The sequence below is a fragment of the Muntiacus reevesi genome, chromosome 6 (genome assembly GCF_963930625.1).
Source record: "Muntiacus reevesi chromosome 6, mMunRee1.1, whole genome shotgun sequence".
NCBI classification, from domain to species: domain Eukaryota; kingdom Metazoa; phylum Chordata; class Mammalia; order Artiodactyla; family Cervidae; genus Muntiacus; species Muntiacus reevesi.
In genome coordinates this window covers 11,877,671-11,898,008 of record NC_089254.1, presented here as the reverse complement: position 1 = coordinate 11,898,008, position 20,338 = coordinate 11,877,671, and the positions used below count along the sequence as shown (strand labels likewise).

At 36.3% G+C, this 20,338-nt stretch overlaps 1 protein-coding gene across 7 annotated transcripts in view; it reads right to left on the bottom strand.

The window, feature by feature from the left end:
• The window catches only part of PPP1R9A (protein phosphatase 1 regulatory subunit 9A), a 326,505-nt gene that overhangs the window by 48,942 nt on the left and 257,225 nt on the right, over positions 1-20,338 (bottom strand). For all 7 annotated transcript variants that reach the window (XM_065939108.1, XM_065939106.1, XM_065939112.1 and 4 more), the window contains 4 exons: positions 9,569-9,622; positions 6,769-6,998; positions 4,985-5,081; positions 3,801-3,972 (listed from right to left, as the gene is read on the bottom strand). In XM_065939108.1, coding sequence (XP_065795180.1) covers positions 3,801-3,972; positions 4,985-5,081; positions 6,769-6,998; positions 9,569-9,622 — 553 coding nt within the window. The remainder of the gene's footprint in view (positions 1-3,800; positions 3,973-4,984; positions 5,082-6,768; positions 6,999-9,568; positions 9,623-20,338) is intronic.

The window sequence follows — 20,338 nt, the reverse complement described above, 5'->3', positions numbered from 1 at the left end:
CCTGTAGAAATACTGCTTCGTTTCCCAGGATTTTTTTTTAAGTGAAGTATAGTTGATATACAATATTGTGCTAGAAAGTATTGCTTGTTATCATTATTGTTGACTTGGCAAATGTTATCTTTTTCCATTAATAGAGTTTTTAATTTCTAAGAAAAAACAAAACTGTAAGCTTACAGAATTAAGTATAAGCTGTTCTTCATGCATCCAAAGCCTACTTTTACTCCAAAAATACCCTACGACACACCTTGAATATAAGGTCCCACCTTTAACATAAGGTTTCTGAATCAGGAAAAAATTATTCTAATTTTATTCACTGTTTTCCCACTTTCAACCTCCCTCTCCATCTCTTAAAATGTTCATATTATCTATTCGTTTCATACCAAACCCTTCCCTGGTGGCTCAGTAATTAAAGAATACGCCTGCAATACAGGAGACCTGGGTTTGATCCCTGAGGAGAAAGAAATGGCAACCCACTCCTGCATCCTTGCTTGGAGAAGTTCATGGACAGAGGAGTCACGAGGTTATACAAGTCAGACATGACTTAGCAACTAAACCAACCAAAACCTTCACTTGCCTCATCTGGAATACCTGGAGGCTCAGTAAGAGCATGTTATTTAAGTGAGTTTTTTTAGGGAATTTAATCAAACTACAACTACAACTCTTTCTTCTACCAGGATCTCTCTAACAAGCAAGCCTGTTCTCTGCTCTTTTTCCAATCCTGACTTGAACACCTGGGTGGCCACAGACATTTCTCATCACTTCAGGACCTTTGGACACAAACTAGAGAACCCTTATATAGACCAGCATTATTCAGACACCAAGAAATTATAAACAGGAAACACAGCAGTAGGACAAAACTGCCATTTTTTACATTCTGAAACACATGTAAACTAATATCTGACAGGCATACTGGTATAAACTAGAACTGATTAGAGTCTGTTGTGTCTGTGGGTGAAAAAAACAAAAACAAAAACTGTTACACTTGCTTTATGTACTTTAAGAAAAAAGTACCAAACTGTACTAAATAATATGTTTGTATATATAATCTGTATATATAACTTTTTTTTTTTTTTTTTGCTGCATGATGCAGCTTGTGGGAAGCTTAGTTCCCAGACCAGGGATTGAACTCGGGACCCTCGGCAGTGAGCATGCAGAGTCCTAACCACTGGACTGCCAGGAAATTCCCAATATGCCCACATTTTAATGAGATATTTCAGTAGGCTTAGTTTATAGAAAAAGCCATATGTATGATGTTTGAATAGAAATTTAACTGTGGTAAATTTTTGCATGATTTGAAAAATGGTTTTATCACTCTAAATATGTACAATAATTTAATAAGAGAGTCACACAATTAATCCATCCACAGCTGGGAAGCTTGTTCCTAAAAGAGGATGAGTTCTTGAGAAGAAGTGACTGCTTACATGCTCTTTCTTTCCTCCTCTTACCTTTCTGCCTCCTTCACCCTCTCTTTCCTTTTCTTTCACTATTTCATCCCAACACAGTTCTTCACTGGCCTGTAATTGATAATCCTTTTGCTTCACTGAGCTGACTCAGACCCAAAAAGATGCTAAACCACTCATTCTGTCAATAAGACTCCAGCGCTTGGAAAACAAATCAGAGCCGGACAGTCTACAGGAGGTAAGGAGACAAAGCCCTGCACCTCAAGGGTGAAAACTAGCAGAACCGACCTCCACTGTTGTATCTATCCTGATGCAAAAAGGTGTGTGCTTGGGGGTGGGGGTGGTAATTAAATGCCAAATGACCTGTGTTTGGTCCGCTGCTTTACTTCCTTTTCTAAACCTCAACTACTTCAGCGTTCCCTAGCAACAGAAGCAAAGGATCAATTTAGAAAAGTGCTTTCCAGAGCATTCCTATCTAGCTACTGACCAAGCCATTTTAGTTTATGTGATCAAGCAATTGAAATTCAAGGAGATTTATCACTGACTGTCCTCGGCAGCAAAACTGGAAGAGGACTGTTTGATATGTATGCTACTAATGTCAGAGATGACTGATTCCACCTCTACCACACAAGCATGAATTGGTTTCAGGAAGAATTAGTAGTCTCTGCATTTCACCGTGAACCGACAGTGTTGCTAGGGAAACTGATAATTATGTGGTAAAATGGAGGGTGCAGAATAGAAGAAAAAGGGTTCTGAAGAAATGTAAGCTTTTGATCCAAATCAACATATTAACAATAAAGTATGTTGATCTTCTGTAGTCATATAATTTAATAAATACTGTTAATTATATGTCTGACAAGATACTGATTTCTGAACTAAAAGAAATGAATCAGACTTTGCAAAGCCACTGGTTACTGATAATATTTTGTGTATGGCACAGCAGGAATATGTATTTATTATAAAAACTACAGTGAATTTGAAGAATTAAAATATTAAAAAAAGTGGGAAAAAACACACTGATTTGATTTCCATTTTTTAAGAAAATCATCTTACAGAGTTCCAGATATAAAAATTGTAACTCTATAAGGCTCTAATAAAATTTCTTTTCCTCATCTCAAACACTGTTAAGGGGGGAGAAGAAAGAAGTACTGCTATTTTTATATTATGCATAGTAAAAAACCAGCCTAGAGAAGTTAAATGACCTTCCTGAAGCCATACACTTCTTCAGTTAGTGGTAATGTTGGTGCTAAATACTTTTCTTCAACCACTGGGAGCCATTATTTATAGCTTATGTCATAGTAAGGGAAAACACAGCAAAAGGATATAAACTTAGTGAAGAGACTCAAATCTCTAAATATTACTTCAATTTTAAATGAAAATTTCCAATACTTTTCATTTTTAACAGCTAAGAGTTTAGTTCTGAAAGTTAATGATATGATATAAACACTTGCTTATCCAGAAAATCTCATTGGCGACATTTTAATATGTGTGAAAGAGCATCAAAGAATTACACAGCTCATTAGTGATCTCAGTTTTACTGCACGTCAAACCACTGCTTGTGAGTTGTCAGTCCCTTCATGACAATGCTACTGCATGACTTTCTTTTATTTTCATTTTTTCTAACGTCCACTAGGTAGAAATTTTAAGAGATGAAATGGAAAGTTTAATGTCTTCCTATGTATTTATCTTCATAAATTCTTAACACATTTTAAAATTTATAAATATACTACACATATTAAAGCATTTACATTCTTATACACACAATCCATGTACAGGTGCATTGGGGGAAGAAAATAAATGATTCATTTATGGTTGGTATATGAAAGAAGACCATTTCCTTTATTAATATTTCCATTATCAATAGAAAACGTTTCCAACGTTTTGGTCTGATTTGGTCTTTGATAGGAAAGAATGAGACAATGAGACATATACACAACTCCTCAAGGTAAAAGCAGAAAACTATACAGAACTTCTTAACTCAATGAATTCTAAATGATGGAAGTGGGTAGTCAGCTTTCTGATGTTATGAAAAAGATCTTCATTCTAGGAACTTAAAAAATCACTCATTTTCAGCCTTCCTCATTAATCCCTAAGTAGTGTAACTCACCCTAGATGGGATAAACCATCAGCTTGAGGCAGTTCATTAAGCCTACCAAGTTTATGTGGTTTAAAATTAGTATCTGGCTTTTCAAACTTGAAATTTTGTTGTTTCTTTACTTCAAAGATTTATTTTTGATAAAACAAGAGCAAAATGATAGGTTACTATTTTGATAAGCCCTTTCTTCTTTCCCAAAGCAGGAAAGCTTTTTCAATTTTTAAATCTCTGAGTAAAACAAAGAAGAATATAAGGCCAAATTTTATAGTCGTTAAAAACAATTTTTATGATTAGGTTGAACAAACCTTGACTTAGGCCATCTTGACAAGATGTCTGCTTGATATCCAAGTTCTCCAAGGTATCTCCTTTAGAGACCTCACCAAGAGATGTCCTTCTCTCAAAGATGTTGTTGTTGTTGTTAACTTGAGTCCCATTTTGCTTCAGTAGCCTGAACACCTCAGCTTCCAAATCTCTAATCTAAGAGAGAAAAAAAAAATACACTCATGAAACCATAAAGCAGCACTCTTCTCCAAGCCTAGGCAAAACTACCCAATTATTCTTTTTTTTTTAAATTTTATTAAAATATAGTTGATTTACAATATTGTGTTAAATTCTGCTGTAAAGAAAAGTGACTCAGTTTTATATATATATATGTATATATACATGCAGACATGTATATATATATATGTGTGTGTGTGTGTGTGTGTGTGTATACGTATATATATATATTCTTTTCCACTATGATTTATCATGGGTTTTCCTGGTGGCTCAGTTGGCAAAGAATCCACCTGCAATGCAGGAGACTCAGGTTTGATCCCTGGGTCAGGAAAACCCCATGGAGAAGGAAATGGCAACCCACTCCAGTATTCTTGCCTGGAAAATCCCATGGAGAGAGGAATCTGGTGGGTTACAGTGTATGGGGTCACAAAGATAAATTCTATGATTTATCTTTTTATCATATTCTATGATTTATCACAGAATGTTGAGTATAGCTCCCTGTGCTACACAATAAGACCTTGCTGCTTATCCAACCTATGCATAATAGTCTGCATCTGCTAATCCCAAACTCCCAGTCTTTTCATCACCTCCCCTTAGCAACTACAAGCCTATTCTCTATGTCTGTAAGTCTTTTTTTATTTCATAGATGTGTTCATTTTGGTAGTATTTTAGATTCCACATATAAGTGATATCATACGGTTTTTGTCTTTGTCTTTCTAACTTATTTTGCTTAGTATGAGAATCTCTAGGTCCATCCATGCTGCTGTGAGTGGCATTATTTCATTCTTTTTAATGGTCGGGTACTATCCCATTGTATAAATGCAGCATATCTTCTTTATCCATTCATCTGTCGACAGACATTAGGTTGTCTCCACGTCTTAGCTGTTTGTAGTGAATAGTTCTGACATGAACACAGGGGTGGCATGTATCTTTTCGAGTTAAGTTTTGTCTGACTATTCCATCATCCAGTGGCTTTGTGCACATGACTCACCCGTACTTGCAAGCCTTGAACTTCCACGAGATGAGCTTTCTCCAAATCTTCTATTTTCTTTCTTTCTGCTTCCTGTCTTTTGATGAAATCAAGTTCTCTTAAGGAGAAAATAATAGATCTCAGTGCATCAAATACTCAATAAATGAGGAAATACAAAAATTCTTATCTGAAGCAATGAGCCACATAGTGAAATAAGTAACTAGACAGCTATTTAAATAAATAAAACTCAGTCACAGAGAAAAGGCATCTAGTAATGAAAGCAAATAAAATGTTTTAAAGATATACAAAGTAAATAAAAATGCTTTGATTCTGCTTATTGAGATTTTCATTTGTAGCTCCTGATTCTGGAGCACCTGTTCATATTCAGATAGAAGCTACTGAACCAATGACCCACCTTGGTGCTTTAGTGGAGACAATTACATGTTCAGCAGAAATAATTCCACATTTATAAAGTCATTTACCTAGCAAACTGATGGAATGGACGGTAAGGATTTTGAAAAGATAATTATTATAAGACTGCTTCCTAGAAATGACCATAGAGGGGGCTGAATGGGTCAGAAACATGGAGGGGAAGCTGTCACTACACATCTGAGATATCATGCGGACAAGGAGAAATATCTCCATTTGAGAGTTTGGAATGCAATATGCAAATTTGGTAGAATTTAGTATAAAATTATTACATGAAATAAGAGTTAGGAATACTTTTAATAAGGATTAAAATAGAGATGTATTGAATTCACAGTCGTAAGAACAACTGCTTCCTTTTTAATATACTTTTTATAGCAATACCTTTTAAACATTAAAACCATTATTTCCATGATAGGAAGTAACAGATACCATGAATCTTACATATATACTTAGCTTTTAAGGCTTGACATGCAAGACCAGAAGGGATACTGGAGTTACTTTCTAAGTAACTGATGAAAAAATATAGAGGAGTCGGGTGGAGAGGGAGGTGGGAGGGGGGATCGGGATGGGGAATACGTGTAAATCTATGGCTGATTCATATCAATGTATAACAAAACCCACTGAAATGTTGTGAAGTAATTAGCCTCCAACTAATAAAAAAAATAAAATAAAATAGTCACACAAAATAAATAAATTGTCTGAAAAAAAAAAGAAAAAATATGGAAAAAATCTTCCTGGTCTCCCTGAAATTACACCAAGATCCAACAGATGGAAGCAAAGCAGCATTAGCTTGAAAATAGGTGTTGAAACTTAAAAGCCAAGTGTGGTGATGGTCTCTCACTGTAGTGAACCAAGGCCCTGTGATTCTCTCACAAAGGAAGGAAAGCAGCAGGGCAAGCGGTCTTGTCAGTCAGTATTTTCACTATCTGTAGTGGGAAGATTCTGAAGTTAACTGATTCTAAGAACTGAAAGAGAAGCAGCCTCATCAAGGCCCCAGCTGCTGCTTTGTACGCACTACATCCAACGGTCATTCTGCATGACTTCAACTTGGCTTCTTGCTTCTAAATTACATATGTTTCAAAAGGACAAGAGGTTCAAATGCTTTAACAGTTACAATAAATGATTAACTAGCAACAAAACACAAGAACAAAGCAGGAGGTGGCAAAAAAATTATAGACGAAAGAAAATATAATCGCACGTGAAACACTGATGCAAGAGATTTCTAAAACTTAATGTCTATTTATTATTTTAAGTATGCTCCTTAAAGGGATGACTCTGAGGTCATCTTTTCTTTTCCACTAGATACTACAAAATTACTGGATATAAGCCTTCTTTAGATGCACACAAAAACCGTTACATCACTAGGAGCTGCTTACTTTTGTTGAAAATCCTTGATCAGTTTCTTTGCCTTGTTGTATTTCTTCTCCAAGGCCTGATACTGGCTTTGAGTCTCTTTGAGGTGCTCGTTCACTGTGTGGCATAATGTTTGAGCCTCAATCCAGTAGCTCTCCAACTTCATCATTCTTTCTTTATTCTCTTCTATATTCTGTTGAAGTTGGGTTTTTTCTAGTTCCCACCTCACTTTCTCATTTTCTGCAGCTTGCAGCTGGACAAAGCAAATGTCAAAGCAAGGATATTTCTGGATACTTTTGTAGCAAAAATCTCTCATACTTTTATAGCATATTTTAGAATAAATTCCATTATTACATATACTCAGTCATGAAACACATTGAAATGAGAAGAGCAAGTATGATTTTCACTATTATAGAGATTATAAAATGGAAGTGTGAAAAGGGAAATGGTTGTCGAAGGTCACACATCTGATAAATGATAAACATGGATCTCTTTCCAACTCCCAGGATCTTTCCAGCATACCATGCAGTGTATGAAATTCTCCGAGTAGTAAAAAATGTTTTAGAATTTGATTCTATCCAATGAACTTCAACATGCTTTCTTTTAGAGTTGTTTTTAAAACATAATTATATGTAAAATGTTAACTAAGAAAGGAGTGGGGAGAGACAAGCTGGGAAGGAGAGGGTCAGAGCACAGTATGGCCAATGATTAAGAGGTGGACCCCGGAGTCTACAGTTCAGATTTGAATTCCAGCTCTGCCAACACTGGCCTTTAAACCTTCGACAAGTAACTGAAGTCTTCTAAGACTAAATTGTTATATTTAAAAGAGAACTGTGGTATATAACACATCAGCATGCTTGGAAAAGCTCCTTGGGGATAATAATCTGATAAAAGTTATTTTTACTTTGTCTTAATCCCTTTTGACAATATTATCACATGTTTTATTTCAACTGACTCATGAAAATAGCCTGTAGCTCATTATTTTGCTGACAATGCTCTGAGTTTCAATAAAATTATAAATGTATAAATGACATAAAATTTCCATAAAAGTATAAATGACAGTGTAAGTAAAAATATAAATTATTCCTGAATTAATTTAAATCTCTCCAATGGAAAAGAAAGGCAGCTTCCTCTGATTTCTGCTTTAGGAAAGTTAAGGAACAGATAAGACCCTGGTCCAAATCCCTCATTTCTACGGAAATTCAAGACTAATCTCTTACGTAAGGGATCAGAGGTCACTTATGCACAGTAACCATCTAACCTTTACACTAGAGCTGCATCCCATTTCACATGCCTCCATTAAAGTTTAAAAGGATGCAGGATCATTATAAGCTATTAATACCAATTTTCAAAATCTAAAACATTCCATAATCACACAGTATTCAGCAAATGGAAATATACATATGTTTTTATATGTATTTTAAACTAAATACATTGGCAAAACAGATTGCAAAGTAAGAAAGTAGTCAAAAACATTTCAAAATTATTATCAACATGGATATAAAGAGTAACAGTAAAGCAAGTTAATCTGTGGATATTAGCATAGGTAATAGAAAGTTGGCACAGCCAATATAATTTTGAGAAAAATATAAAATACTCATTTACAGATTTTTCTAAATTAAATATCTAACACATAAACCTTGTTAAAGCACTTGTAATCAGAGGGCAATCTTTTTCCCCGACAGTAACCAACAATTAAAAATCTTCTATTCTTCCATTCTATGCCAAGAAACAATAGCAATTTAAAACAGGACTGGGTTTTTACCTTCACCTTTTATTAGGCAGTGTTTTGTGTTCAAATTGTTTATTTACCAATCTCTACTAATTTAAAAATTATTATTCACAGAGCTTGGCTGAAACCATGAATGATGTATAGACATGTTTTGACTAAAGAGCTACAGAGTTATTAGCTGAAAATACCATTTACCCAAAATAGCCTTGCTAATTTATCTCCATTTAAAACACATGGAAAAAACAAAACAAGTGTATATAATGTGAACAGGGAAACAGACTATTAGTGGTGTGGGAGGAATTATGTCTCAATTATTAGAAGGCCATAAAAAAATAAACATAACTGTGTTTTTAAAGTAATTCAAAAGATATTATAAAATCTTTGAGACTACATATTTGATAAAACTAGACACAGTTCAAGAGGCTGAAACTTACCTTATAATTTACCAATTAAAAATGCCCTTTTGAATTTTGTATTATTTCATATATAAACTAAAAATACACACTCCTTTTATCAGACCTGTTTTTTCCCACAAATTTAAATGACGTGAACTAAATTTGTCTAAAGATTTCTAGTAGCATCTGGCCCCTAAAATAAATTATTCATATATTAATTAAATTTCATAATATTTAATTACTATAAATTTGAATTTTTCTTTATGAAACCTCATGTGCTATGTTAATAAAAATACATTATTTCTGGGAAGCTAAAAATAAATAAGATGATTAAATTTATTTAAGATAAAAGGGAAAGATACAGTATAACAGCTTGTGCTTAAGGATTAGTAGTCAAAATGTAGTTTGAATGCCTGAACTACTATAAACATTTACTTCTTGAGAAAGTTGAGAGGGAACGGGCCACATAGGTGCAAATCTGTAACTCTGTAGTTCTGAAATACTGTGCTGTTTTCACGGAGGGTGCTGACCCCGTAAGCGTGGGCACTGTTAGGTCCCACTAACAGTGGGAACGAATCTCTCACATGTGTGTGCTTTTAAATGTGCAGAAACAAAGCATTTAGTGCTTGGGTTGAATTTATTCATAGCATCTGAAGTCTAGAAAGTACAATTCAAACACCATGTATTGGTGCTTACCTTGGTCTTCAATTTTTGAATCTCTGCTTCTGTAACTGCATGTTTGATTTGCAACTGAAAATGGAAAAGAAAGGAAAAAAAATCTGAACTAAGCGTATCTATATTTTTCTACATGTTTAAAGCCTCAGCAGCTGGGAGAATACCTTATTATATAGCTGAAGGGCTAGGAAAGTGCCACAGTGCAGCAGGTTGTAAATTAAAATGTCTAGTGTGTAAAATGACTCTCTAGGTGCCAGCTAATTAAACACAGGGTTTATGGTCCACACTCCCTAACATCAGATTAGGTTATGAATTTAATTGCTCAGGGACCAAAGAGAAGGAGACACATTTTCCTTCCCTCCTTGCAGCTCTTCCTTTGTGATCTGACTGTCAAAGAAATTGTTGCCTTGCAGTCTTGAGGACTGAACAGCCACAGCACGCAGAACGCCAGCGGGAAGCGTCGATTCCAAATCTGGAAGGAGGGCGGCGCTCTGGCTCCATGAGTCGCACGCATTTTAGCTTAGCAGCTCTTCTACAGCTCGGGCTGCGGCTGCAGGGCTGGAGAGGAGGACGGTGCAGGTCGGCGACAAGATGTGTCATTTCTTTCTTACGTTGCAGGTAAAAGTACAGATCTAGATGTCTGTCCTTTAAGTCACTTACTCCTCATGAGGGCCTGGACCCTCCAAAGCTTCAGCTACGGCTGATTCTCTCTAGAGCCACCATGTAGATTTGTTTTGCTTCTCCCTTCCCCCCACTCTGCTTTGTAAAGAAAGAAAAACGAAGGAAGCAATCGTTCTTTAAGGAATTAAAGAAAAAAAAAAAACACACCAAAATTTATGGAAAACAATTTTTAGGTTGGAAATCACTTTTGTAAAATCCTTGGAATCAGATGTTTTTGGAATTCAGAGTTCTTCCAATTTCAGAAACTTAGTAAAATGCATTTTCCATAAATTGCTGACTGCCCACAGCAGGGTCTGTGGAGGCGCTCTGTAATCAAATACATGAATATCTTTGCCACCAAACATGTGAATATTGTCACTAAGTGAGGTACATAAAGACTGGAAATAGCAGCCTGTCAATTTTGGTCAGATTTACCACCGTCTGCCACAAAATTATTTTATAATAATCTTTTCAGAGCATTTTGAATTTACGATTGTACAAAGGGACTGTAATCTACCCATATTATTGTAATCAAATAAGTCTAAGGTTTTCTTATCAGAAAGATGGCTAATGAAAAGACAGAAATGTGAACCTTTGGAGATCACACCACTTCATAAGCCTCAGCTCTCTCTCTGGTTTGTAATCTTAATTTCCTTGGTTTTTGCCTGACCACTAGGGGCATGTGGGAAGGATGAAGAGGGAAAGAAGTCAGAATCCAGGGTTAGATGCTGATGAATAAGAGCCCAGAAACCGAGTCCCGAGTTCCTTATGAAATGTCCCCTCCGTGACGCTCTCACGTCTCATTCGAGGGTGAAGGCTCTGTGGGCTACAAGGCTACCTCTCTGCTCCTGCTCCTGCGGGCTGATCCTGACACTTCTACATCTGGTTCTGCCCTGCTCACTCATTTCACTCTCCTGCTTTTGGGCGTGCTCGCTCTCGCAGTCTTGCCTCTGTGGTTGTGGCTCCTTTCACCCTCACGGTTCCCAGGGGCTGCTGCACTCCACCGTCTCGAGAGGGGGAAGTACTCTTAGTCAGCCAAGACTAAGGAAGAATGATTTGAAGGGCTAACATATGATTACTCCAACTCTGCTTCTTAGTTAGAAGTCCTAAACGCTGTAAAATGTTGCACCTGAAATAAAACCAGCTCCTCTCGTGCTAGCTGAAGAGCAGCAAGGAACCAAGAGTAGATTCATGATGAACACGGCAACTGTAGGAAGTGCTGGGCTTTATTTTCTCAGCGGGTAACTCCCTGGAGGGTAACCAATTATACTGCAATACAACGTGTTAGGACTTTGGATTTTCTTTGTTCAAATCACCATGTTCTGTAAAAAACTACAGCTCTGGGCCCCAGTTTCCTATATGAAAAATGAGAGGGCTGGATGGGAAGACCACCACAGCCTCTGCAAGTACTACAGGTGTGACGTTTTATGAAATGAAGACCCTGGAGATGATTGTCATGGTTGCAGAGTGTAGAAACTCTTATCCCACGCCAGCATTTTCATTCCCAGGAATGCATACGCTGGATTAACCAAGTGACCTGTGGGACAAACCAAGGGGAAACTGTGGAGCAGCCAAGCTGATTTTCAGTTATCCTACCCCTCCCGTCTCACCGAAACAGATGACATAAGAGAAGTGAACTCGTAAAGCAGTGAGGTGAGAACGCTGGTGAAAGCTTACAGCGTGACTCGGTACAGCCCAGTCCTTTAGCTAGAGGAAAGCAGGATGAAGTCTGTAAATTCTGACATTATTCAGAAGATGGACAAAAGTTTTAGTGCAAGGCTTCCCTATTACTCATACAGCCTAAAATGATAGATAGGTAATTACTATGTAATTATTTTAATCCTGCATGCACCTTAACAGAATGTCTAGAAATCCACCACTATTAAAAGGAAAAGCATTAAAAATATACTAACTGAACTTTTTCATTTTATATAGGAAGAAACTGTGTTTTAGTAGCTTAAGTTGCAGAGCTAATAAGTATCAAAGCCAGGTTTTATAAATTCCAGTCCACAATCCTTTCCTCTAGCCCAAGATTTCTTACATTTGTAGCATCCTTTACCTTTCATTATCTCCTCCTTCCTCACTGCGAATGGATCTGTGAGGGAGGTAGGACAGGCACTGTTAACCTCACTGTTCAGACAGGGAAAGAGGCTCAGAAAAGTTACATGGACTCTTCAAGTTCCCAGCAGAAGCAGGTGGTGGAGAGGAAATTTTCCCAGGTCTGATGGCACCTACTCCATCCCTCCCTTCTGCACCTCCTCTGAACCAGCTTTGGGACACACTTTTCATTTGAGCATCACAGAAACCCTGAGGTAGTGGTGAAGAGATTATCCCAGGTCTGATCCTACCTACTCCATCCCTCCCTTCTGCACCTCATCTGAACCAGCTTTGAACACACTTTTCATCTGATCATCATGGAAACGCTGAGGCATGTGTGATCACTGTCACCTCTCAGGGAGGAAACTGAGACTCCACCTGGAAACCATGGGTCACTTCTGGGGTCCAAATATTCTCATACTACATACAACATGGCGTTCAATCATTTGCTTTTAGTCACTGAACTTAGAAATTTCTCAGGCATTATTCAACCTGCATTTACTGAACAAGACTATGTGCCAGACACAGCTAGTCACTGAGGATACATGAACGCTACACAGAATCTACCTTTGAAACACTTACTTCAAGGAGATTAATAAATACCACCTCCTGAGAGAAGTTTCCAGATGCATGAGAAACACTCAGGAGCTTCAGATGACCTGCGGCTTTGGCCTATGTGTCATATCTCTAAATTTGGACCCTTGCCTCCCAGGCAAAGTGGGCAGGGTGAGGGGCTGGGATACCTCTGTTTCATGAGGAAGAAGAAAATGCTCTTCAAAGAGGTAGAGTGACTTGACAAAAGAAGCACAGTAAATACAAAATTGAATTTCCTTATTCCAAAGCATTTCCTCCATGTTTAATAGCCTTTCCAAAGTACAGGTATAAGGGTTCGCAGACAACAGCTGACTGCAGGGAGCAGGGTCTACATAACTGCTTAATAGACACAGAAGCTGAAATACCTTTTGGAACTTTTGGGCTTCAGAGAATATAGGTTTGGAGAGACAACTTGGGAAGAGAGGATATAAAGAAAAAGAAAAGGTTAAGGACTGCAGGTCAGTGTCTATAAAGCCAACCTCTTTCATCTTTTCTGTCCTCTTGAACATGAATGCCATCGATATCCACCCCAGGATTACAGTACAAATAAACACACGCACTCTTACAGAGAACAGTAGCTCTCATGTAACATTCTGCAGATCTATCTGCTGTGTTTATTTTCTGTTTACTTCTTTCAAAGAGATGAATACAGAACATGTACTCATATCACTGAATCAATATATCCAAATATAACTGCACAGGAAGCAGAAACATTTTTATGCATAAACATTGTAAAACTGAACTTCTGCATTCTTTACTTATCTTGTACAGGCACATAAATCATTTTTTCTTTAAAAAGGAAATATGTTATCTTTGCAGGAAATATTTTAAGAGCTCTCTAGTACTGGAGATTTTACATCCTCTGTTCTTATTTTGGGGGTGGTGGTGTGTGTGCTCAGTCTGACTCTTTGTGACCCCATGAACTGTAGCCCTCCAGGCTCCTCTCTCCATGGGATTCTTAGGCCAGAATACTGGAGTGGGGTGCCATTTTCTACTCCTGGGGATCATCCTGACCTATGTCTCCCAACCCATGTCTCCCAAGTCTCCTGCATTAGCAGGCTGACTCTTTACAACTGAGCTACCTGGGAAGCTTGTTCTTTCAAGGGCAAAATAATAACTGATATATGCATACAACTTTATGAAGTGGTTTCAGCATTGGAATCAGAAATTTTACAATTATATCTGTGATCATGTGATTGCAGTCTGTCTTACCCATGACAGCATAAGTTCTACAAAGAAGAAATCAGGGCTGCTCTTGCCTGTACTTTGGTGCCATTAAAATTAAGCTATGCTGTATTTCTTTACAATTTCTGCTTAAAGGTTTATAAATGGTACCTATCTTTACATTAACCAAAGTGTTCTTCTCAGGGAATAGACTATGCAAAACTAGTTGAAATAAGCTGATTGAATGCCGTCATAACCTAATTTGAATGGCAACACTAACTGCAGTATATGCAGCATAAAGTGACATACTCTACCAAGTCACCTCTAAGGAAGTGCTCATAAACTGGTTATTCATGGTGAAGGTGCTGGATGTAGGTGACAGTCTAAAATTAGAGTTCCTTTTAAAATAAATATCTGTTTATTATTAAGTACATAACAATTTTTTACCTTCTTGACATATTAATGGACAGTTCCATAAAGGTAACTTTACTATCTAATACATTAGTAACTTTTTCTAAATAACTTTTCATAGATTCTCTATGACTTAAGTAGGCAAAACAACTTGTTTTTTAGACTCCACTTTTTTTCCTCCAGATAAATGCAGAACTGTTTCTCCTGGGAGCTAATCCTTAGGACTCTCAAGAAGGAGTGGTGGAGGGGAAGCACTGGCCAGTCCACTGACATGGCACCTGGCCAGCAGTTTCTGATTCGGCCTCTTCCTACTTTCCACTACATTTCCAGTGAAATCATATTAGAAAAGAAAAACTCACAACCAAACTGATACTGAAACTAAAAACAACTGCTACTAGAATGTGAGTCACGGAGCTGAATTAAGAAAAATCTATCCAGGCTTCACTATCTTCAGTGCAAAGACAGGGAGGGGCCTTGTGCCTCTCTCCCCAACGGCGTGAGACACCAAGTTTCTCTGAGGAAGAAGGCAGATTCTCCTGTCTCTCCTGGAGCTGTCCTCACACCAGGCTCGCTCACTCTCCGCCTCCCATGCTCGTTCAGAAAGCGATCGCTACCTGAATGCAGGTAGGTGGCCCACAGAGGCATGCTGCATACTTACAGCTCCAGACCCCAAAGTGCAGCAGTCTAGACAGGGGCAGTCCCAGTAGGTGCTTTGAGAGCAAGGAATAACCTTTCTTTCTTTAACTTACAGAGCTGCACGGGGAGATCTGGACATCACACGTTAGTACAGAGAACTGCTTTAGATGAGAGGCTGCCAGAAAGCAACAGCCAGGCTGTAAACTAGGCACATGGACATGTCCTCCTGGTCCAGAAACGGGATTTGTGGTTTCAAACGGTGAAAAATTCCTGATTAACACTGGATACAAAAATGGTTTTTGCCTCATTCAAGATAATAGATGAGAAAAAGGCAAACCTAAGCCTGTTACTAAATTCTTCAGATCAGGGAAAAGAGAACATCAACTTGAAAATTCAAATAAGTAAACCTGTGAAAATAATGTACCCCATAAATAAAAGGATATTTTAAGGTAACTCTATGGAATACCAGGATGAGGAGAAAGTGAAGAAGCATGAAAAATGAATGGAGAACACGGAAACTAAAATATATTAAAAGAATTAAGTCATTTTAGAAGTGCTAAAAAAGCATACATAAACTTGAAGTTAAAAGCATACTTAATGCTACACAGAGTTGAAACATTGATATGCGAGGACACATTTGAGGACAATCTCAGGCACAGGAAAAAAACAGAGAAGAAAAGAAAGGTAAAAAGATAATACTGAAGACAGTGTTTCTAAAGAAACAGAAACTGAAAAAAAATTTAAAAACTGAAGAAAATATTCACAGACCAAAATGAAAACATAAACACAGACATAGAACAGGAAAACAGATTAGAAAAAAATGAATGAAAGGAGACCTACTTTAAGAAATTGTGATAAAAAATTTAAAGTACAAGGTTAAAGTAATACAAGTATCCAAATGGCTGTTGTCAATAGATTTTTCTTTTACAGTATGCAGTGCTAGTTCAAAAAAATTAGCTTGTGCAATAACACTTTTAGGGGAAAAGGTGGTGAATTAAAATGTTAAAACCAGCTAATCATTATCCTTGTGTCAGTATTAGAGGGGAGGAGAGGTGGGTGAATGTATGCGAAGGCTATTATTTGGTTAAATGGTAAAGACATAGCTGCTGGTCTGCCTTCCGTGTTGCTGGGTGAAAATATCCTAAGAGGAAGTCAAAGCTACTTGAGAGTAACTGTTAGTGAAGAAGAGAATAAACATGTGTAACTGTTAAGCAGCAGAGGAAAAGTGGTATATCTAAAAGCAAGCAGGTAAAAAGATAAGAACAAAACAAAAAGAAGCATGGAAACTATGAAATAAAGTGGTATATGTAAGTTGTAATATTAAAATAATTAAATATAAATGGAGTAAACTGACCAGTTAACTGACAGAGACTCCTAGAGCAGTATAACAGTAAGATTTAGGGATATGTTGACTAAAGGAAACACAGTTGTGAAAAGGATACAGAATGGTTGAAAATAAAGAGATGGAAGAAAACAGATGCTCTGCAGCAAATATGAAGCCAAAGAAAGGCAGTGCTGCATTTTCACGAGCAAAATAGAATTTGTAGTAAAATGTGTCATTAGAAATAAGAGAGATGTTACAATAAATTGAAAAGTTGCAATAATCCTGAACATATATGTAGCTAACAAGATTTAAAATATATAGAACTGCAACTGCTATAATTATAGGAAGAAAGAAACTGTAGCTGATGATTTTAACTTATGCTTTTCAGAATTGGAACATCAAACCACAAAATCTAAGCCATGCTACAGAGAAGACATTTGTATTTTTGTATTATTAATCCTATTGATATAAATTTAATGCTTATATAAATTTCATATCAAAGTACAGAATATGTGTGATGTTTACATACATAAGGAATATTTAAATACAACTATTTATGAATTAAACAACAAAAGAAGTCTTGAAAATTCAAAATAGCTACTATACGGAATATGTTTTCTGAATAGTGTCATAAAATTAGAACCCAATAACAAAAGGATAGCAAAATAATGTAGATAGGTGTGGAAAGTAAAATATACCAGTAAATAATTCTTGTGTTAAAGAGAAAAGTTGCATATAGCTAAAGCAATATTCAGGAAAAAAATTATAGCTTTAAATATACTTATCAAAATATAAAAGTTGTCAGAAAAATAAATGTATTCAATGCAACTGATACCAAAAGTAAAACAGAAAAAATAAAGATATTGGTAGGAAAAAATAAGTATTTTTAAATTTAAAAATGAAAAATGGAAATGTAAAACTAACTTGACAGATAAATTCTAGGAAGAAACTAAGAAAAAATTGAGCATGTTCAAAGGAAAAAAAGAATAAAAAAGGTAACTAGTTATAGCTACTAAAGATTTCAATATTTTAAAGCCATATTATAAAAATATAAGTTAATAGATATGAATACCTAGAGGAAATATATGCATTTCTTGAGAAATACAAAATACCAAAGCTGGTCCAAGCAAAACTTGAAAACTTGAAAAGAGTAATAGCTATTATAAAATGTATTCTAAAAATCTTCCTCCACAAATGCACATATGGTTTTATAGCTGAGTAATAACAAACTTCCAGGGAACACAAATTTTGATCTTATGAAAGTCATTAAGTCTCTTTTATAAAAGTCATTTCCGAAAATAGAAAAATAAATATGACTTCTTTACTTATATTGGAGCTAATATAACCTTTGTGGCAGCTTTTGATTAATCCACTCTGGTTAAGACTTTCAATTACTTATAGGTGACACATAATAGAGGGGAGTATAAAATTTGAGAGAGGGTCAGAGAGACTTTAATTAATCAGATATGTTCCATGAACTTGACTTAAAAGAGTCAATGTGATAAAAATGCCAGTTTTTTATAAGTTAATTTACTAGCTTAATGAAATTACAATAAAAAATGCAAAGAAGTTTCTTCAAGGGAGTTTAAATGATTCAAATGTTTTCTTGAATAACTTGAAAAGTAAAGGAATTTTTGAAGAGAAGAGTTGGGTGGATCTGATTTATTTCATTAATGTTTTATATATATTCTGACATTATTGTGCCAAAGATTAATGAGAAAATGAAACAGAATATGAAGGTCAAAGGCAGTCCAGAGTGTAAAGACAAATACTGCAGATAATAATGCTGGCCTTCCAACCAGAAGGAAGTGGTTAAATGAGCATTTAATAAATGTGCTAGCCCCCTTGTCAACTATTTGGGAAATTAAATAACTGTCTTGTATTATACAACAAATTCTAGTATATGCTTGATACCATTCATTCACCAAATATGAATGTTTGAATATGAATATAACCACTAAGTATATCCTAAGAACTGTGCAAAGACTGGATAAAATATTCAACAGAAAATAGAGGAGGTTAGAGTTCAGTTGCAAGATATAGACTATGCTAAAAATAGGAATGATTGCGAGAATGTTAGTATAATGCACTTTGCCCAAACAGTATAATGTATACTTATGGTTGAAATAATATAATTAAGAGAACTCTTTCTGTAATATGAGATTTTTTTACAGACTCCAACACAAAATGACTCTCCACCTCCACCCCAGATTCTGTGTACGTGATGTTAATCACATAAAGAAGTTTAACGCTGTGGCAGTGGCGGTGTGCAGGCCACAAGTCCTGTGACAGAGGGCCAGGCAGCTGACACTCTGCAGGAAACCCTCGAACAAATGAACATATTCATATGTTAAACATAAAACAAAAGAGAATAAAGGGATTTTAAGTGAAATGACACAGTATTTGCCTGTTTTAGAGATGGCGACAAACATTCAATTCTTAAAAGCCAAGTTAAAGATGCAGATTTGGTTACTCAGGCTAAAGCTAAATCAGCCATATTACAAAGAATGGTTCCAGATCACAGAGCAGCCTACACCAACGTTAGCAACCATTCTCTGTAAAAGTGCAAACAGCACTTTAGGATTTAGAGGTTATATGGTTTCCGAGCAATTAGTTAGCTTTACTGCTGTAGAATGAAAACAGCCACAAACAAGTAGACAATAATAAATAACAACATATAAATGAACGTCTATGGCTGCGTTTGAGTAAAACTTTATCTATAAAAAAAGCAGTGGATCAGATTTGGCCAACGGGCCATAGTTTGCTGACCCCCAGTCTAGATCATGTAGCTGTCTGCACTATAGAGTCCATTTCAAACAATATTTCTGGAGTATTGAGTACTTGGCTCAATTCAGAAAATGGAGGCTATAACCTTTATTTACTATTTCTGCTTTTTAAGCTCTTTAACTTCCATTTAAAAAATACAAAAACATGTATTCTAATTCCAGCTCAATTATCTTCCAAAGAGTAGGGATCATATTCACCTGGCAACATGTAAGTTACATAATAGACTTTTGCCAGGGACCACAACCTTGTCCTCACTGCCTCAAAGTTAGATTGAGAGTTACAATATTCAAGGAAGATTTTTGAACAAACAGTTCATCTACTCTTCAGATAATATGTAATTTTAGGCTACATCAGAGCTGAGGAGAAACAGATTATACCACTTCCACTTGGCCACTTCTCTGCATTGTTCTTTGAAGACATCAGTTAATCTAGAAAGCCTTTTTAAGAAATGGTCCTAAGATAGGCATTGCTATTCTACTCTAAGAGAATTCTGATCACTACATAATAGTGTACTTCATTGTCACCAAGACGTCTGTGTCTGATTTAGAACTAGGAATAGTCATAAATCATCTGGAAAACCCATGTATTCTGCTTGAAGGACTCTCTGAACTATATAAATGGAAATGGTTCAATCTGACTAATAATAACATGTGGAAGAGAAATGGGCATTCTAAACACATTCATTGGGAGACATAACAAATTTCTATATTACCAAGAAAAAAACCATGCTGGTGGCAACCTGGTACTAAGTACAAGTCCCCCAAATGCTCATACTCTATAATAATTCCACTGTAAGAAATTATCCTAAGGAAAATGTAATATTTGTTACAATATTATTTTTAATAATTTAAAAAGAACTGGAAATAGAGGAACTGTTCCAAAGCAAGGGATGAAGTAAATTATATAAGATCCATAAGATAAACAGTAAATAAGCATCATTTTTGGAAAAATATTTGATGACATGCTGCCAAGTCGCTTCAGTCGTGTCCGACTCTGTGCGACCCCATAGACGGCAGCCCACCAGGCTCCCCCGTCCCTGGGATTCTCCAGGCAAGAACACTGGAGTGGGTTGCCATTTCCTTCTCCACTGCACGAAAGTGAAAAGTGAAAGTGAAGTG